The 21272-nt window shown below is 38.7% G+C and overlaps 1 protein-coding gene across 7 annotated transcripts in view; it reads left to right on the top strand.

Moving 5' to 3' along the window:
* The window catches only part of MAGI2 (membrane associated guanylate kinase, WW and PDZ domain containing 2), a 1331631-nt gene that overhangs the window by 1148669 nt on the left and 161690 nt on the right, over positions 1–21272 (top strand). For all 7 annotated transcript variants that reach the window (XM_082399315.1, XM_082399314.1, XM_082399312.1 and 4 more), the window contains 2 exons: positions 11492–11523; positions 18088–18277. In XM_082399315.1, coding sequence (XP_082255441.1) covers positions 11492–11523; positions 18088–18277 — 222 coding nt within the window. The remainder of the gene's footprint in view (positions 1–11491; positions 11524–18087; positions 18278–21272) is intronic.

The following is a 21272-nucleotide window of genomic DNA, read 5'->3' as shown; positions in this document are numbered from 1 at the left end:
TTTGTCCATTTCTTCCATGTTGTCCATTTTATAGAGTTGCTTGTAGTAGTCTCTTAGGATGCTTTGTATTTCTGCGATGTCTGTTGTAACTTCTCCTTTTTCATTTCTAATTTTATTGATTTGAGTCCTCTCCCTCTTTTTCTTGGTGGGTCTGGCTAATGGTTTATCAATTTTGTTTATCTTCTCAAAGAACAGCTGTTAGTTTTATTGATCTTTGCTATTGTTTTGTTTCTATTTCATTTATTTCTGCTCTGCTCATTACGATTTCTTTCCTCCTACTACCTTTGGGTTTTGTTTGTTCTTCTTTCTCTAATTCCTTTAGGTGTAAGGTTAGATTGTTATTTGAGATTTTTCTTGTTTCTTGAGGTAGGCTTGTATTGCAACAAACTTCCCACATAGCACCGCTTTTGCTGCATCCCATAGGTTTTCAATTGTCATGTTTTCGTTGTAATTTGTCTCAGTATTATTTGATTTCCACTTTGATTTCTTCAGTGATCTCTTGGTTATTTAGTAACGTATTGTTTAGCCTCCATGTGTTTGTATTTTTTACAGATTTTTTTCCTGTAATTGATATCTAGTCTGATAGCATTGTGATCGGAAAAGATACTTGATACAATTTCAGTTTTCTTAAATTTACCAAGCCTTGATTTGTGACCCAAGATATGATCTATCTTGGTAAATGTTCCAGGAGCAGTTGAGAAGAAAGTGTAATCTGCTGTTTTGGGATGGAATGTCCTATAAATATAAATTAAATCTATCTGGTCTATTGGGTCGTTTAAAGCTTGTGTTTCCTTATTAATTTTCTGTTTGGATGATCTGTCCATTGGTGTAAGTGAGATGTTAAAGCCCCCCGCTATTATTGTGTTACTGTCAATTTCCTCTTTTACAGCTGTTAGCAGTTACCTTATGTATTGAGGTGCTCCTATGTTGGGTGCATATATATTTATAATTGTTATATCTTCTTGGATTGATCCCTTGATCATTATGTAGTGTCCTTCCTTGTCTCTTGTAACATTCTTTATTTTAATGTCTATTTTATCTGATATGAGTATAGCTCCTCCAGCTTTCTTTTGATTTCCATTTGCATGGAATAACTTTTTCCATTCCCTCACTTTCAGTCTTTGTGTGTGCCTAGGTCTGAAGTGGGTCTCTTGTAGACCGCATATATATGGGTCTTGTTTTTGTTTCCATTCAGCAAACCTGTGTCTTTTGGTTGGAGCATTAATCCATTCATGGTTAAGGTAATTATCAATATGTATGTTCCTATTACCCTTTTCTTAATTGTTATGGATTTGTTTTTGTTGGTCCCTTTCTTCTCTTGTGTTTCCCACTTAGAGAAGTTGCTTTAGCATTTGTTGTAGAACTGGTTTGGTGGTGCTGAATTCTCTTAGCTTTTGCTTGTCTGCAAAGCTTTTGATTTCTCCCTTGAATCTGAATGAGATCCTTGCCAGGTAGAGTAATCTTGGTTGTAGGTTCTTCCCTTTCATCACTTTAAATATGTCATGCCACTCCCTTCTGGCTTGTAGAGTTTCTGCTGAGAAATCAGCTGTTAACCTTATGGGAGTTCCCTTGTATGTTATTTGTCATTTTTCCCTTGTTGCTTTCAATAATTTTTCTTTGTCTTTAATTTTTGCCACTTTGATTACTATGTATCTCAGCATGTTTCTTCTTGGGTTTATCCTGTATGGGACTCACTGCACTTCCTGGACTTGGGTGGCTATTTCCTTTCCCATGTTAGGGAAGTTTTTGACTATAATCTCTTCAACTACTTTGTCAGGTCCTTTCTCTCTCTCTTCTCCTTCTGGGACCCCTATAATGCGAATGTTGTTACATTTATTGTTGTCCCAGAGGTCTCTTAGGCTGTCATCATTTCTTTTCATTCTTTTTTCTTTATTCTGTTCCACAGCAGTGAATTCCACCATTCTGTCTTCCAGGTCACTTATCCATTCTTCTGCCTCAGTTATTCTGCTATTGATTCCTTCTAGGGTAGTTTTCATTTCAGTTATTGTATTTTTCATCTCTGTTTCTTCTTTAATTCTTCTAGGGCTTTGTTAAACATTTCTTGCATCTTCTCGATCTTTGCCTCCATTCTTTTTCCAAGGTCCTGGATCATCTTCACTATTATTATTCTGAATTCTTTTCTGGAAGGTTGCCTATCTCCACTTCATTTAGTTGTTTTTCTGGGGTTTTATCTTGTTCCTTCATCTGGTACATAGCCCTCTGCCTTTTCATCTTGTCTGTCTTTCTGTGTATGTGGTTTTTGTTCCACAGGCTGCAGGATTGTAGTTCTTCTTGCTTCTGCTGTCTGCCCTCTCCAGTGTACCATTTTAAATTGATAAAATGTAAAGTGCATTTTTATTTAGTTCCCACTGAAATAATCCATGTTATTGTCTTTACTTTGTTACAGGTAAGGAATCTGAGCCTTAGATCAGGGAATGGCCACCAAGGTGTGAGCCTCAGAGCAAATCCAGAGTCTCACTCAGAGCCTGGGAGTTAATCCTGGTGTACACGCCCTCCCAAGTTTGTGTGAGACCACGTAACTAGTGGCAGGTGGAGCTGGGACTAGAGCCCAAGTCAGTTTTACCCCATATTCTGTGTGCACAACCTGTTCACTATACTGTCTCAGAAATTATTTTTCTGTTTGCATCTTTGTCTCATCCCTCTGAACCAAACATTTTGACACAGGTTATTTTTGTTCTCTCCTTCAGTTTCCCTGCATACCCAGAGCCCCTACAAACCCCCACTGATTTTGCCACTTTCTGCCACTGTGAGTAAATTCTCCTACTCAGTCCCATCCCTGCCCCATGGTGTAGACCCTGGAGGTTTCCCGCATAGACCTGCTCCAGCCTCTTGATAAGGACTTGGATGCTCTTTCTCTCTTAATTAAGGTTAATTGCTCCCCTTTGCACTTGAGATCCCATCTCTCATCTCGTCATGAAATAATTCCACCAATTATCCCCTTTTCTCCTGAATCTTCAGTCTCTGTTCAGGTACCTTCTCATCTGAATGTATGCTTCTCCTAAAAGAAATCTTCCCTCGTGGGCAGCTTTATTACCTCATAGCCACTTCTTAGTTTCACTTCCTCACTTTCCATTCATTCAGACCCCCTGAAATCTGATTTCTGTCTCTGTCCTAACAATCAGCTGCTTCCACTGAGGCCACCTGTGACCCTCATCTTTCACAAACCACTTAAAGCCTTGTTTTACGAGTATTTCTGTTGACTACTTCTTGAAAGCTTCTGTTTACTTGGCTCCCAGACATCCATTCATTCTACATACCCTGAGGAGCTCTCTTCCCATGCTATGCAATTTTGGTATATCGTTTTAAGTTTTACCTGAGATATCTCTAATCACGACACTCCTACTGAGCACCGGAAAAGAGAGCAAACTACCGCATGTCTTAACCTGAACCCAAATTAACTTTGGTTCAAACTTCAAAATGTAGTTCAGCTACATACGAACCCAAACTCCCAAAGGCACCTCAAACTCATTTTGCCCATAACCCAACTTTCTAGACTCCATTCAAAGAAACCTGTTTCCTATATTTCATACCTTAGCTAATGACACCATCATCCATATAGTTTCCCAAGTTAGAAGTCATCATGGATTTCATCTTCTCCTTTATACCACTCCTCCACCCCCAGCAAATCACCATGCCTCATCAGTCTCCTTAGTATCTTGTGACTCTCTTTCATGCTACCATCCTCACTCTTCACTTCTATTATTAATTCATTAGATATGTCTATTGAAGTATCTACTATGTGTCAAGCATTGTGCTAAGTACTGGGAATACATTGTGAACAAAATAGATATGATTTCTCCCCTAATGGAATTTATACTTTAGTTGGGGAGATGGTCATTAAACTAATAATCTCACAAATACAATTACATAAATATGATTTCATAAATATATTTATAAATAGTGATGAGTGCCATATAAAGTAAAAATAGAGGATGCTGTGAAAAATTATAGTGGAGAACTTCGATTTAAAATGAAAGGTCAGGGACATCTTCCCTGAGGAGGTAGTGTTTAAGCTGACACATAAAGAAGGAGTCAGAGATAGTTTGGTGAAGGGTTAAAAAGGGTGGGTAGGTAGTTATACAGCAGAAACTAACACAACACTGTAAAGCAATTATACTCCAATAAAGATGTTAAAAAAAAAAAACGATTGAATTAAAAAAAAAAGGGGGGGTAGGTAAACAAAGGAGCTTGTGCAAAGGCCCTGTGGTTAGAAAAGCCTGGTTTATTCAAGGAAGTTCAGTGAGTGAAGGGGAATAACCCATGAGGTGTCTGGGGAGTAAATAGGGACAAAATTATATAAAGCCTTGGAGGTTTTGTGTTTTATCATAAATGTGTGGGAATCCATTGAAGGATTTTAAGCGTGATCAGATTCTGTGACATCTGCAAGTTTGCTCTTGCTTCGGTTGAAGTAAGAGATGGTGGTGAGTGTGGATTATGATGGTGTCTGTGGAGATGGAGAGAAGTGGATTTGCAATAGATTTTGGAGGTAGAATAGGCAGAATTTGGTGATAAGGAAGTGAGTCAGAGAGAGGGAGATTAAGAATGACTTTCAGTTTCCTGTTTTTAAAACTTGGAAAGGCAAGTGAAATTTTCCAAAATAGGGAACACACGAGAAGAGATGTGGCAGGGAAGGCCAAAGCTTGCATTTTGCTCTGTTGAATCTGTGGTGCTTGTGAGACACACACGACTCAATAAATATGTATTTAATGTTGATGTAATTTAATGATTAAATAAGATGTTTAATCTCAAATTACTTAAAGATGTTTCTAGATTAGTTTCTAAAAAAAAAAAAATGCTATGCTTTCGTTATTGTAAAAAAAAAATTACTCTCAGAATTTGGCTTTTCTATTTGCAGGACTGATATCCTTCCACATTTCCTTTGCCAACTGTTTATAGCGCACCATAAGCACAGAGCGGTTTCTCTCTTCACTGCCCTTGGTCTTGTTCAGGACATAAAGAAAAAGCCCTTTGCAGTTGCTAATATGTTCAGCAAGCCTCACCTCACTCTGAGTTTTAGCCTCCCTGACACAATTCTTCCTCTTCTGGTCTGTTCCTTTATTCCCATTCAAGGGTATCTACCTGGCCTGCTTTATTTTGAACATATCCTTTACGTAACTGAGTTTATCAGAAGACAACATGTGCAGGCTTATCCTTTCTAGACACTCATTGGTGTTACTTGAAATGATCGGATTGCTCTCTCCATAAAGAACAAAGCCTTGGGGGAAAATGGCCATTTGAAAACAGCTTTATAGTGTTTATAAGAAAAACACTTTTATTTAAAAGATGCAGAAAGGGCCATCTTTAAAGCATTGCAGAGAAAGCCTCAGCTCTCCACATAAAAAGAGATTCTGTAGGCCAAAGATGGCAACTAATTGGAAATTTTCTTTGCAAATTGAATATTTTGCTTGGCTGAAACATGGTGATGTGAGGTTAGGGTACCACCAGCAGTATCTTAATGGGAAGGCCGTTTCTTAGCCTAGGTCAGTTTCATTAAGAAAAATTGCCCTTTTACTGATTCGAAATAGCTTAAACAAATTAAAGGAACTGCAGGGTTTAACTCATTTAATAAATTTTAATAAGAAATACGTGATCAGTCAAAAACTGGGAAGAAAGTGAATAACAGTGAACTAGTTTTAATGGAAATTAGCTCATTACCCTGCTGGCTTACATTTACCAACGGCTGAATTTCTGATGGAAAATTTGCCAGGCTGTGGGGAAATGGGAGGATCTTTAAATTAAAGATTAACTTTATTAGTGGTATTTTTCTCCCTTAAATTAGCCCTAACTGGAGATTTTTGAAACCCTGGGGCTCTTCCCCTCTTTAGGAAACTTTAAAAAAAAGAGTTCCTCTATTGGAAGAGCTTCTCACTGTCCCTGAAATATTTTCAGGATGTAGGAGGAACATTAATCTCCTTTACTGCTTACAATCCTTCATAAGAAAGGATAACTTAAGAGGTGAAAGGGTCTGTGTGAGTGTCCATGTGAATTCCCTGTCCTCCAGCAGGATGCCACAGGGACTGTGAAAAAAAATTCTCTTTCTTACGTTCTCTTTTTATTTTCCCTCACATTCATGTGATATGTGCATACTTTTGTTCTCCCTTTCTTTTTCCTCCTCTCTTTTTTTTTATTGCTTTATTTTTTATTTTTTAAATTGTGATAAAATATACATAACATAAAATTTGCCATATTAACCATATTTAAGTGAACAGTTCAGTAGTGTTAAGTATATTCACATTGTCGTGTCTTGTTTTTCAAGCAAAATAGAACAAAGCTTTTAATAACCCAGGTCATGGACGTCTTCACTGAAACAGGTTCCTGCTCCTTTTCTGTTGCTTAAAGAAAAAGAAGAAAGTGTTTCCTCTGCATCTCTGTCATGTGTAGTAACTGTAGAATTTTCTATAAAATACATGAAACTAATGATAGTTTTCAAAGTCAGAGTCATATGTTGTAGCAAGTACTTCAGTTGAAGAAGAAACCATTTCAACATTCTGCAAATGGTAGTTCAGTATATCAAACGGAATACAGAGGCGTATTGAAAGATTCAGTCCTGTTTGGGGAAATTACTAGAAATCCCAAAAAGTTGCCCTGACGTTATTCCAAATTGAAGATATCATGCTGGGATTCTCTGTTAAGTTGTTCTTTATTGTATTTTGATCCCTTATTCGAAGTGGGGTGGTTTTAAGAAAGTTTGTCATCTTGTGATGTGCCCTGTGAATAATGATTTAAACAAACAAACAAAAAACTATTACCGGGGCTTCCCTGGTGGCGCAGTGGTTGAGAATCTGCCTGCCAATGCAGGGGACACGGGTTCGAGCCCTGGTCTGGGAAGATCCCACATGCCGCGGAGCGACTAAGCCCGTGAGCCACAATTGCTGAGCCTGCGCGTCTGGAGCCTGTGCTCCGCAACGAGAGAGGCCGTGATAGTGAGAGGCCCGCGCACCGCGAAGAAGAGTGGCCCCCGCTCGCCGCAACTAGAGAAAGCCCTCGCACAGAAACGACGACCCAACACAGCCATAAATAAATAAATAAATAAATAAATAAATAAATAAATAAAATTAAAAAAAAAAAAACTATTACCAAACAACTCACAAATGCAAATGCAACTCACAAATGACTCTCCCTTCAGAGCTGCCGTGAATATATTGATGTTCTTTCATTTTGGGTATCATGTGTCAGGAGAAGTAGGTTCTGAAAAAAGCCACTTTTGTGGAACTTTCCCCTTGGGATAAGGCAGTGTTGCTAGCCAGTTATCACACAATTTGAAAACGGTCCTTTGTGACACTGACATTGTCCCCACAGAGTTTGCATCACGTGAGGTGAGACCTCAGTCAAACATTGTTACTAATGAACAGGTGACCAACACAATCCAATGATATGCATAGAATGTTCTCAGATTTCCCCCAAAGCAAGATTCCTAGCAAGAAAACATTGGAGGGGGTGCAAGAATAGGAAATACTAAATATTTTTTGGTTTTTACTTAATTGAATGGATATTACCTACAATAGACATTACTATTGTGTTTTTATTTTTAACTGGTTACCCAGGTCATATATAAAGTGTTCCCTATATAGGGTGTTCAGATTTAGCAAAAATGAAAATACAGGCTTCCCAGTTAAATTGAATTGCAGATAAACAAATAATTGTAAATAGAAGTATGTCCTATGCAATGTATGTCGCATGCAGTCAGTATACAGGACATACTACAAAATCATTCATTGCTTATCTGAAATTCAAATTTAACTGAGCATATTATATTTTATCTGGCAACCATATTCCTGTAATTTATTAAAAATTGTCTTTAGTTGACATATAGAATTTAATTTAAACTTCAATATGAAGTTGGTGTTGTCTTCTCTCCTCTTCCATTTTCAAGCACTAGAATTTCTTCTCTAAGCTATTTGCACTGTTTCTGTTTCTCCGCCCATCTCCTTGTGCTTTTACATGAGGAATTAAAAATATATTTTAGTTTTATTTCTTCTTCTAAAGAAGACAGATTTTAGAGATCGAATTCAGTTTTGTGCTTCATATTAAATGCATCAAAATTTCCTTACTGGCTGCATCTAACTTTTCCCATTTTTTTCTCTTCCCTTTTAAAAATGTCCCTACTCATGTTTCTGTTAGCTTAAAACTGTATCTTGAGGTCTTTCACTTTTGTTGTCTCAGAGTTAGGGTTAAATAAATGTTTGCATTTGTACACACACACACATACACAAGCACACTTCAATAAATGAGCAGTATGGAAAAAAGAGGTCAAGTCATTATAAAGAAATTTTAATTCCATAAGAGAATTGTAATATTCTGCTTTCTATGGAAGTAGGCGAAATAAAGGCCAGAAATAAACTAAAATATAAAGGAAGCTTTATTAGCATTTTAAAGAAAAAGCTCTTATTTATGAACGTGGCTTTGTAAAAAGGACTATCAGCTCTGAAAGGCTTAAGAAAAAGTTATCTATATCCCTATTCTTATACCCCTGAGAAGGCAGGTGGTGAGAAACCCAAAAGTAATAGTCTCAACACACCAAGCCTATCTTGCTTCTGTGATCTATGTCAAACCAGAATGATTTCAGAAAAAGAAAAATTACAGAAATAAGGATTCAAATGTTTTTATTTTGTTTTAGGTGGTTTTTTTTTGTTGTTAATTGGAATAGACTAGATTTCTTAGAGGTGTAAACCCTACAAAAGGTTACCATACATTTATAATACATAATAATTTGACCCACACTATTATAGTGTTTATGTAGCTCTTCCAATGAAGTTGAGCAGAAAACTGGAGATTAATCATGTAGAAAACTTGACCTTATCGATTAATTGAGCCAAATAGGCTATACCCAAAATAGATGTTTTCTATTCATCTTCATTTAAATGTTTATAGCATGATTGATAATTTGCCAAAGAAACTCTGTCACGTAAGTTATTTATTTTTAAGGAAATCTATTCTGATACTATTTCTACTACCTAAAATTACTTACTCTGAAGCAAGCAGCTTCTTTTGGACAATGACTCAGAAAGGGCAACTATTGCTTCAGAGACCAAAGCCTCCTGGGCACAGCTCAGCATTAGACGTATTTCAGAAACTGCCATGATGGGCGCAGTGAAGAAGTCCTGGGTCGTGCCAGTGGTCTGAGGTCAGACTGAATAAAACTGCCTCAAAAGAAGGGGAAGCCAAAGTGCCTGTGATGATAGGTGGTCAAATTAAACGGTCTTCTCTTCTTGTCTGATCTTGACTAATGTCCCTTTTATGCCATTTTAGTTCTGACACCATAACTACTGAGAGGTCTGATGATTATACATTTTCCATAGGAGGAATAATCATCTTTTAAAATAATGCCCCATGTGGAGATGAGAGCTCCATAAAAAGGAACCATTTTCAATACATCTATAAGTCTAAGAAACTCCCAGCACCTAACAAATGTAAGGCAGCAAATATTCAAAATCCGTTCTGGCACTGCAAGAAGAAGAAAGTTGAGGAACACAGAGAAAGTAAAGGAAATAATTGAATGTTTTGACATTGTGAGAATGTGTAAATGACATCTTTTCTCAAAAGAACTGTGCCGGCAATTCCATAAAACAGCAAATAAATTTTATCCTTCAATGAAAATAATCGTTAATTGGCCAATAGGTCACATTGCTTTTCACTTTTCTAATTAGTGGTCACATTGTTTTCATTGGCATTTTACAGAATGAGTCAAAGAGATAAATGTATTTATTTATCTGTAGTTTTACTCTCAGCTGTTACCAAAAAGGATGTGATTAAATCCTTGTAATTAAATTATAATCAAACCACACATTGAACAGAATTTTTTTAATAGTTGGAAAGAGATACAAGAACATACATACAGAGTGTGTGAGAAAGTGAGCTAATTCTCCCCATCTCCTTAGCAAGATAGTTGTTATACTTAAGCATTAAATTTAGCTCTGTGTTTCAAGGAAGGCTGAGGAACATGATGGATTTACATACTTTCGCTCTTTTCATAAAATGCAACATCAGCTCTTTACAACGTTGCGCTCAGGTGCAGTTAGTATTTACACCATAACTGAGTGGGATTGCTTTAACATCTAGATAATTGTGTCTAGATTCTTCAGATATTTCCTATAAATGGGAATAATTGAAAACCATAATCCGTTTTGTACCAGTCCCAGTTTTTTAAAGGTTGTAAACATTATGTGGCATATTTTCAACATTCCATTTTTTATTAGGCATTTTATCAGACACCACCTAACATTAACGTGAGCAAAGTCGTTGAAAGAGCGACAAGATGGTATGAAAAGAAAGTAATTTTGTTTTGTATGCTAGATCATGCTTTGGCTTGCTACGGTCAGTATATGATAAAATAATAACAATAAAGGGAAAAAAGAAAAAGGAATTAATCTATCCTTTACTTTTTTTTTTTTTTTTTTTAAAGGATATTATCTATTTATTTATTTATTTTTATTTTTGGCTGTGTTGGGTCTTCGTTTCTGTGCGAGGTCTTTCTCTAGTTGCAGTAAGCGGGGGCCACTCTTCATCGCGGTGCGCGGGCCTCTCACTATCGCCGCCTCTCTTGTTGCGGAACACAGGCTCCAGACGCGCAGGCTCAGTAATTGTGGCTCACGGGCCTAGTTGCTCTGCGGCATGTGGGATCTTCCCAGACCAAGGCTCGAACCCGTGTCCCCTGCCTTAGCAGGCAGACTCTCAACCACTGCGCCACCAGGGAAGCCCTGCTTTTAATTATCTTAAAGGTCGTTTGGATCACAACAGAGTCAGTCCAATTGTCACACCATTTGTGATAATTGAAAGAGCTCAATAAGCTGAAAAAAGCCTGGCTTTGATGATACATGAGTCATTCAATTAACAAACACTTTGAGCTGCTTCTTCATGAGAAACATTGGGCTAACACTAGGGTAGAGGGATAATAAAATAGATATCTGCTCTAGAGAAGATCTCAGTTGGAGAAAAGGCCCATAAGCAATTATAATAGAATCTAATTCATAATATATACATTATTTTTAAACTTAGGACTAATGAAGGATTGTTGATTGATTTTTAACCACACAAAGCAGGTACATAAAGCAGAATTATTTTCTTATACTAAGCAAAGGTATTAACCTTTAAATATCTAAATTTCTATCTGTATTCTTTCTCCCTCTCCCTCTTCCTCTCCCTCTCCCGCTAAGGCTGTGCCACGCAAATCTCTAAGGATGACTCAGTCTTAGCTCTTGTAAAGTGACTGATCGTTTGCCACACAGTTATTCACTGTCACTGGGCTTCAGAATCTTCAGGCCAAATAAGGAAATATTCCTGGAATCATTAATATAATTCCAATAAAATTATTTGGGTCCCCTTGAAAAAAACTATGCAGCCAGGTAGAATTTGTTTTTGTTGTTTGCTATTAACCGATTTAAAATAACTTGCAGTTATCTAAATATCATGCCACCCGTAAGTGGTAGTGGGGTATATTTTCAAAGTTCAAATATTGTTTTCTTTATTACAGGTTTCTTTTCTCCATGGAAAACTCCAAAGCCTGTAAGTTGAAATTATTCTACTTCTTTATTGCTAGTTACTATTACAATTCCATTAAGTAAGATTTGAATTGGGTGACCTCAAAATCTCTTCCTCCTCTGAGATTTGTGATGTCAAAAGAGCAAATCCTCTGTGTAAGAATAACTTGTCTTACTTTCCTATGAAGACAATTCTGTCTGTTTTTTTAATATTTTTACAAAATGAGCATCAACACTATTCGGTATGGTGTACTGAAAATACTTTAGAAAACTTTGTTTTACCCCCTGTCAGAAATACTATCGTTTTTATCACACTGAATTTTTAAAAACAGTACAAATTATAAGCCCAGAGGTCTTGACCTGCAAATTAAGTCTGGTCCACAAGAAATTTACCTGTATATATATTTGTGTATTTATATTTACTTTTTAATGTATACAGAGCTAAATATGTGTGTGTGTCTGTGCATGTGAAAATAAATTTTTTTTTTCCTACCAAACCTGACAATCACTCAAAGTGGTGCTTCTGAATCTTCAGAAACCGGTGAACTCTGCCATCACCTAATCTCTCTGGGCCTAGTTTCTTTATGAATTGTCCTGAAATTTTGATGCTAAAATACCAGGAGGCTGGTATTTTAATAATCTTTTTGTGAGGCAAGTTTAGCCAAGTTGCCTTCCCAGCTAGAGATGATCTTTACTTGCCGTTAGATTGAAACTAGTAATTATCCAAGTCCGAAGACCTGGGACTGGTTTTCTGGGATCCCATTCTATGGTGTGTTAGAATAGTCGACCCTAACTGGAATGGCTAAAACTCATGACTGGAAGAGAGCTTAGCAAAGTGATTCAAGTAACAACAAAAACAAAACAAAACAAAAATCTCAGGGGATCACATCTTCCACCTACTTTTCATTCCTCTCACAGTAAGCAGCTCAAACAGTGGCCCCTGGTTTGGCCAGTGAGTAGGGAATTCTTGGGTTAATTGCTTCCCTTTTTTCTTTTACTGAGGGAATATTTAACTGCTTGATTTTCTCATTTTAGAAATGGAGATATAATTTTGCCTACTTTTCAAGTGCAGTAACTGGCTTAATTAAATAACATGGCTTTAAAATTATTTGAAGACCTGTGAAAATAAAATATTATTGAGCCCTGGAATATGCCTGAGCTCCAGGTTCCTCTCAAAGACAGATGAGGAAACCGGAGCTGGTGATGAGGGACTGAGCTGTCAGAACATTCTCACCAAGCATGTCCTCATTTAGCATTCGGCTCATCTGGTCCACAGAGAATATCAGATGGGAAAACTGGTCTCACTGGGGCCTAGTTAAACCACTTAGTGATGCATGTGATTTTGAAAAGAGGTATTTAAAAATATTTAAAATGAAATTTGTTTTATCTTGACCAAAATCTAAATCATTCCTTCCTTTCACCATCAGAGTTAAATCTGTGCTCTGTGGTTACACACATCTTTATCTAATTTAACAAGGAATCTTGCAGCCTCATCCTGGTGCTACAATTATGCAATCTAGTGATTTCCTTATATGCACCACATTTACACACACGACGCCATTTGGCATAATTACAGCATTTGCTGTCGTTACAGTAATTGCATCCATACTCAATAATTCCAAAAAAGGTTTTATGAACTCAGTTTACAATTAATCCTGACCCCATACATCCCTACAAAAGCCAAGGCTTGGAGTTCCAGGTCCTAGGCTAAGTGAAGATAGAGGACTGTCAATTTAACATCCTCCATGTATCTACCAGACACTCTTCAGACTAGGGACTGTGGTGACAGGCAGTGTGGTATAATGGTTTAGGGTGCAGGTTCTGAAGGCTTACTGCCTACAGTCAAACTGTGCTTCTTCTCCTTACTAGCTATCGTACCTTCCACTAGCTACTTAAGCTTTCAGTATTTCAAGTTCATCTATAAAATGGGGATAATAATAATACTCCTCTCATATGGTTACTATGAAGAGTCTGTGGCTTAGTCCACGTAACGGGCTTAAAGCAGAGCCTCTACATGCTCAACAATATAAACTATTGTCATCCTAGAAAGCAGACCCTCCATGCATAAACCCTTAATAAATTAACAACCTATGAAATGAACATAGTTTGCAAAACTATTCACTTAAACAAATATATATATAAACACATACCCACTGTATTTGGATTTATACACTCTCTCCTCTGAAAGGGGATTGATGACATCCTTAGGCAGGATAAGGAAATGTTGTCTTGAGTGAGGTCTGTCCTTCTCCCAGTCCTGTGTCACTTCCTGACACTCTTCCGTCCTACTGATCCACATCTTAAACTAATCCACATCAAGGTAGTCACTTCTGTGTAACAAGTGATACATTAATTATAGTGAGTTCTCATTCTCTCCATCTGGAAGGAATCCAAGTTCATTCTTCAAGTACTGAATCAAGCCAAAAGCCTTCATCTCCCAGCCCTGCCCTAAAATCCTGAGGAGGTGTGTTTAGACTACCCCAGCTTCTACAGGAAGCAAACAGCTTCTAGAGTTTTCATGGGGAGGACAACTTGCCTTGTACACAAGCTCTCTGTTCCCAGTGTGCATCCTAGAATCAGAAGGTGGGGTTAAAAAAAATTAACCACACCATGATCAGGTTTTTTCTGTTTTACTCTTTGATATCGCGTTGTGGATTGTATGTCCACCCTGCCACTGATACTTCAGTGACTTGTCCTTTCATACAGTTAGACATTCACTCATTCGTCAAGGCCAACAGAGATACAAGCCTTCTGCCATATAAAGAAAATGATTTTGTTTTCATGTTTCTTACTCTAGTGAGGTGTTTATAAATATTAACCTAGGTAAGGACACCACTGGGACTGGACAAGATTCAATCAGAAGCCTTGTTGAGAGGCAAACGCCGGCAGGAAACACAGCTCTCTAGAGGTCAAGGCCAGGAAGACTGTAGGTGGCGTAAGGGGATGGGATCAGAATCTAGGTGGTTCACGAAGATTGAGAGGAACAAGTCAGCACGAGGTGTCCCAGCTAGAAAGCAAAAGGGCAAAGACCAACCTATCTAAGAAAGTAGGGAGAAGTCAACAGAGGGCACCTTTCAAAAGGTGCTGTCAGATCAGCACACCGGTCCCAGAAAGCAGAGGGTGCCCTCTGATCCCAGGGCAGCGGGTTTGCTCCATGGTCTTCTGTGTCGGAATAACAAATAACTCAATTAGGGGGCGGGGGTGTGAAGGACTACGCGTCTGCCTTTTCAGTATTTCATGGGCGCTGTGATTTTCTGCTCTACAGTCTTACAAATCCCTGACAGAGTGACTTGAGGGTTTATGAATGTCACAGCAAGACATTGTGAATGCTTTACTAAGCATGAACTGGAATCAGTGAATTTCTCCATCTCTGTGCTATAGAAATTGTAGAATTTGTCAATCTGCCACAGAAACTTTCCCAAACAGTGCCCAAAGCGTTATTTATTTTGTAGTTTTAAGAATGTTTTTTAGAATACTGATACTTCACCTGAACCATGTTTGCTCCAATAACTGTACATGGACAGTGCGTATACCAGCAAGACTTATGGAGGAATCAGATAACCCTCCGTGGAAGATGGGAGAAAGAAATAGACATTTGCTGAAGCCCTATGATGACAAGCGGGATACTACAGCAATTCAGACCATATTTCTAATTTATTTACTTTTCAGAATTTAGTATCTTATGTTTGGAAACAGAAGGGAGAAAGTCATAGCCAGAATGCACCCACCTGGTGCCTAGAGTCAGTTAAAGTGAAAAATAAAAAAATATGCCGGGCTTCCCTGGTGGCGCAGTGGTTGAGAATCTGCCTGCCAATGCAGGGGACACGGGTTCGAGCCCTGGTCTGGGAAGATCCCACATGCCGTGGAGCAACTGGGCCCGTGAGCCACAACTGCTGAGCCTGCGCGTCTGGAGCCTGTGCCCCGCAACGGGAGAGGCCGCGATAGTGAGAGGCCCGCGCACCGCGATGAAGAGTGGCCCCCGCTTGCCGCAACTAGAGAAAGCCCTCGCACGAAACGAAGACCCAACACAGCCAAAAATAAATAAATAAATAGAGTAGCTATTAATTTAAAAAAAATATATATATATATGCCTTTAGCCGCAATGTGGGTCTTCCTGTCATAGCAAAGGCACAGAGAATGGATGACCAAAGGAACCCACCATGGCTTCGTAGGCAAATTTTGCTTTCAAATGAATTATGAAGCGCATATTTAAAGATTTTTACTAAACGGGAGCAAAAGGGTCACTGAGCAGAAAATTAGCCAGAACTCTAAACAAATTTACCAGTTATTCCCCTCAATGTATTATTATGCAAAAAAGCACTCCCATTATAGTTATAGATTGGTTTCTGACCCAGGGTCTGCCACTGACAGCTGCTGGACCTCTCTATGTTCCTAGAGATTATGTTTAATATTAGGGAATTGAACTCAACTAGGGGTTTTCCATCTTTGTTAGCTATAGAACCTTTGTTCAAATGAAAGCTTGGTCAGTAGCCCATATAGAAAACAAATTAAAATGAAGCCAATTGTCTTAGTTTCTTCCAACAGCTATAATAAAATACCATAGACTGGTAGCTTATAAAAAACAGAAATTTATTTCTCATAGTTCTGGAGGCTGGAAGTCCAAGATCAAGGAACCAGAAAATTCAGTTTCTGGTGAGAGCCCACTTCCTAAATGGCCATCTTTTTGCTGTAACCTCACCTGGCAGAAGGAACTACAGAGCTCTCTGGGGTCTCCTTTATAAGGGCACTAATTCCATTCATGAGGGCTATTGCCTCATGACCTAATTATCTCCCCAAAGCTCCATGTCCTAGTAATATTACCTTGGGTGTTAGATTGTCAACATATGAATTTTGAGGGAGCTCAAACATTCAGACTGTAGCACCAGTCTTATTGAGAGAAGGGTCAATGACCCATTTCTTTTCCAGTTTGCTGGCTTACCTGGCCCCTGCCACAGTCCCAAGTACATAAGTGGGTCACAGGGACCTTTGTGTTACACAAGGACACAGTACATAGTACCTCAAATCCTGTCTACCTTTAAAACATTATCACTGATAGGTGACAGCTGGCTTTGGAGGCCTGACCAAAATATAGCCATCATGAAAACAAAAGCAGGACAGTGCAGTAGGGGCCAGAAAGTTATAATCCTGTCAAGCTCAAAATAGTGTGTATCAAAACTGGTTTTAAAGAAAGAACAAGTGACCATATGTTACTGATGATTTCATTCAGTCACTAAATTTGCATTTTCTGAGCACTTGCTATATGTTGGTAATACAACAGTGAGAGAGACTGCATCCCCTGCAGTCTCCGTCCCCAACATAATTTATTTGCGGAGACAAAGGTAGACTTGCAATTACGGTTGAGTGTGAGGGGTAGGTAGAGGGTGCTGTGGGAGCACCTAGAAGGGACAAGTAACCAGGTCAGGAATGGTCAGCAAAGGCCTTCTAGAGTAGGTGTCTCCTCTGAATCTAGTAGCCAGGTATAATGAGGGTGGGAGATGGAAGAGTGGAAAATGGGTAAACTTTGCAGGCAGAAAGAGAAATAAAGAAAGTATGCAAGGGTTCAGAGGCTGGAGAGAACCTGATGGATTCCAGGGAATGAGAGACCATCAGTGGATATAAGAAAGAGGATCAGAACCTGGGCCCTGAGGAGCCACTATACCCCACTAGAGAGTGGCCTTTATCCTGAGGACCACGCTCACCCAGTGCAGAAGTTTAGACAAGAGGGTATCCTAATATCATTCTACACACACAGGTTTAGTCAAAGCAGAAAAGCTGAAGTTGAGTTTGAGTGAGCAATCAGTTGATTATTGAAGTTGGCTGTGCAAACAGGTGATCTTGGTGAGCGTGGCTTTTCTCCTTGATAAAAAGGAATGAGTCCCTGCTCTACCTCACGGGGCTATAGTGAATCAAAGAAGGTAATGTATATGAAAGAGCATAGTATTCTACAGACCGTTAATAAATCATGATGGTAGCAGCAGCAGCATTTTGGAGAAGAAACCACCAGATCAGCAGTAAATGAGGCTTCGTAGAAGATTTTGAACAATTCACAAATCCCAAAGGGTTGTATAATTACTTATAAACTGTGAGGAAAGTGATTGAATGTTCAAGTATAGGAGGTGGTTCGGATATGCATAGGTATCAAATGGATGCATGCGGACTACTTCATCTTCTTCTTTAGTAAAAATGGTGTAATGAATTGGGGCCATCTTAGAAAAGGAACAATACCATACAGTCATAAGCACAGATAAATTATCTTGAGATACATATTTTCTTTATTTTATAGGGAGAAAAAACAGACTCTGACAGATTAAGTGATTTGCTGAAAATTACTAGCTAGTAGGTGACAAGGTTATGAAAGTTTACATTCAAAAGTCAGGCAACACATATATTTATAACCATCTATGGTGCTTTATTATATAGAAATAGAATCTCTCAAGGCACTTACACCAAAGTTTTGAATGTTTTTTGAAAGAAAAGTCTACAGGGCAAGAAAGTCAAACTTAAAGGTGAGGGCTGTGGTATGTGACAAAGGTAACAGCAGGAAAGAATTCATTGTCAGTCATTTTCTCTGTTCTCTTTCACTTTCCAGATAACGGACCGATGGGAGAATCAAGGCAGTCCTCAAACGAGTTTATCTGCTCCGGCCATACCGCAGAACCTGCCCTTCCCACCCGCCCTTCACAGGAGTTCCTTTCCTGACTCAACAGAGGCCTTTGACCCAAGGAAGCCTGACCCATATGAGCTCTACGAGAAATCTAGAGCCATTTATGAAAGTAGGCGTAAGTGAAAGCCACAAAAAACAAGAGTGTATTAATAACAGCTGAAGCCCTGACAGGAGATATACTGAGGCTGAAATGATCTGGCATGATTTTATATTCTGAGGTTCAAAACGTATCTCAAAAGTAAAGCCAGCTGATCGAAACTTTTCTTTAAAAAAGAAAGAAAAAAGCCTGTCAACTCAAAAAAAGCTTATATCTTTTGGTTTTAAATTTTGTTTCCTACTTTTTTCCCCCTAAGCCCCTGAGGAAAATCAGGAATGTATTTGGGAGGCCAAGGGTGGGGAATAGGGGAAGAGGTTGCTAGTTTTATTTAAGCCACCAGATAATAAGAAGAAATGGTTGGGATTTTTATGTCTAATCTGATTTTGAGTCTGAAGCATAGATTTCCTTAGAGCCATGAATGCAGTCATTGAAGATTTTAGGAATGTGAGTAAAATGTTAGCCAAGTCCTTCCAACTCATAATGGTGAAAGTAATGGTTCCGAAAGCAGCACAGAGCAGGTGCCAATCATTTCTACCTGAAACTTCCGCTTATTGTTTAATGCACTGGGACCCATTTGAAAGTTGACTCGTAAAATATCGTGTAGGCACTTGTCATCCTATCTGAAGGTCTTCTAAAATTATTTCATTGCGCTTTATAAATATTAGAAAACAAAGCTTTTTAATATTGCATATACATTCATTGTTCCTCTTTCCACCATCTCACAGGTCATCTCTTTTGAATGTTAGAGGACAGGAATCCAAATGGCATGAATGTATAATATATGAGGAGAATACACAGTACAATATGAACTTGAGTAATGGATTGAGAAAACTAGCCTAGTGAGAAGGGTTTGGTTCCGGGCACTCCCATTTACGGTCTGCTGATTTCCTTTGTTTTGGTGTTCCGCCAGTGTCTTCTTTCCAACTTTATCACCTGAAGCATGAATAGCAAGTTTTAAATTGTGTGTTATCTCAGAGGATCTCAAATCTGCTTACTCTTTGATGAGCCCAGGGGCTGAGAATTCCACCCCCAGCTGGTAAGGGGAAAAGTAGACATATCCCTTTGCCCATCCTCTACAACTCTCTGTAAAAGTGATTTTGGCTGATAAACTAGTTAGGACAGCAGGCCATTGAGAAATCATCTTTATCAACGTGAACCTCCACCACCCCACTCCTGCCACTTTATAAAAATAATTGGCTATGTCAGGGCTACTGTATTTGATTCTCCTCCTTCTGGCTGAACGACTGAAATGTCTTTAAAGGGCTGTACAGTTAGAATGTTTTTGCTGTGATAGAATTAGAACAAAGTAGGCATTTTTCACTGTATAATACAGGGTATGAATTCAAGGTATTAATGGTCATTATACTGAAAAAACTTGAGAAGATTTCAGCACAGTTCTTAATACCTTTTCTGCTTCGATAACCAAGTATTTATCGAATACCCACTTGGCCCTCAGTACCATGGGGAGATACCAAAGTTGAATAAAATGTCCTGCTCTCACGAATTTAACTGGGAGACAAGAAGAATAAGTATAAACAAGTAGAGATCAGGATACAGGCGAAGCTCTAACTCAGAAGGTGGAACATATCATCCTCCTGTCACTGGCTTGTTGAATTTTGTGGTTACCTGTAGGGAGCGTCAAGAGATGCTTCCTCCTGTTTTTTTCCCTTCATTAGTCATTTGTTCCCATCCTTTTGCTGTTTCCTGACCAATGCAAGGCTTTAGTATTCAGGACAAAGTCAGTGTTGGTATTTATTCCGTCTTTTCTCTATGGTGTCTGATGCTGTTGTGCCCTCAGTTTGTGAGCAGGAATTGTGCATGACCTTCTTTTCAACCCTAAACAAATTCTGATTTCTTTAGCCAGCCCCTGCAATGCTCCTTTTCTTCATTGCCTTTCCGCTCCTCACCTGTAACAAACCTAGCAAACCAATCCGCCTTAACCTCCCGTGACTTTCTTTATCAGTCCTCCTCTGGGAGCTCTGTACCCCTTTTGCTTTGCGTCTGAAGCCACTTGAGCAACAAACATCCTGACTGCCCGAGGAGCCCTGCATATGCCCTGCGGTTGCCTCTCTCATCTCACCCCCCGCTTCTTGCTTTCTCAGCTCTCTCTAATGTTTCTAAGGTCACAAAAATGTTTTCAGGGTCACGACTCTTAGGAGCCAAAAGAGGGCAAGCTCATTTCCTTTCCCATCCTTCTCTTTCTATCCTGTTATTTCATAACACTAAATGGAGTGTGAATGAAACACAGAAATCATGTCAAGGTAAGAAAAACTCTGCCCTGAAGATTAAGGAAACCAAAAAAACATGGCACCACTTTCTCTAATCTCTGCATAACTAATCGGTTCAGTCTGTTTTTCTCAGTTTCACATGCCAGGGTCTTGATAGAACAGAACAGACCTTTGCCCTCTATATACATCCTGTTTCCAAGTGTGGGAAAAGTCTCATTTAAATTTTTAGAACAATGCTAAAAAAAATGTTTTGTAATGAATGGAGGGAAACTCAGTCTATCTCTCAGCATCTTCAGATAAGGTTTTCTTTTAATGACCGTGAAATGCTTGCACCTAAACAAAAGACCCATATTTGAAATTTTGACTGTGAACCACTCTATTCTTATTCTTTTGAATTACATTCATAACATTTAGCTTTGGCTCTATTTATTCTGTGTCCCCAAACTTTTTCCTAGAAGAAGAAATAGTGGGACCACAGAAAGTACGGAAGGGAATCCTAACCAAAGCTGTCTAAACCAAGTCCTTTGACATTTTCCCTAACCTGTAATGATCTCATGGTATCCTCCTTTACAACTAGGTCTAATGCTGAACAGATTTTTTGCATTCACGTTCAAAACTGGGTTGCAGTAACCAGATAAAAGAATGTACCTCCACCCACAAGCTTCTGCTATACAGAGCTACAGAATATTTGTTATATCCAGGCTGTCAAGAAGTATTTGGATTCAAATCACTAGTCCCCTGCAAATGATGGAAATTTATCAAATGATGTAAATGATGCTGTGCCT

Source organism: Balaenoptera borealis (genome assembly GCF_965194805.1).
Source record: "Balaenoptera borealis genome assembly, chromosome: 7".
Classification (NCBI taxonomy): domain Eukaryota; kingdom Metazoa; phylum Chordata; class Mammalia; order Artiodactyla; family Balaenopteridae; genus Balaenoptera; species Balaenoptera borealis.
The sequence above is the reverse complement of the archived record's forward strand: the minus strand, read 5'-3'. Positions and strand labels throughout refer to the sequence as shown.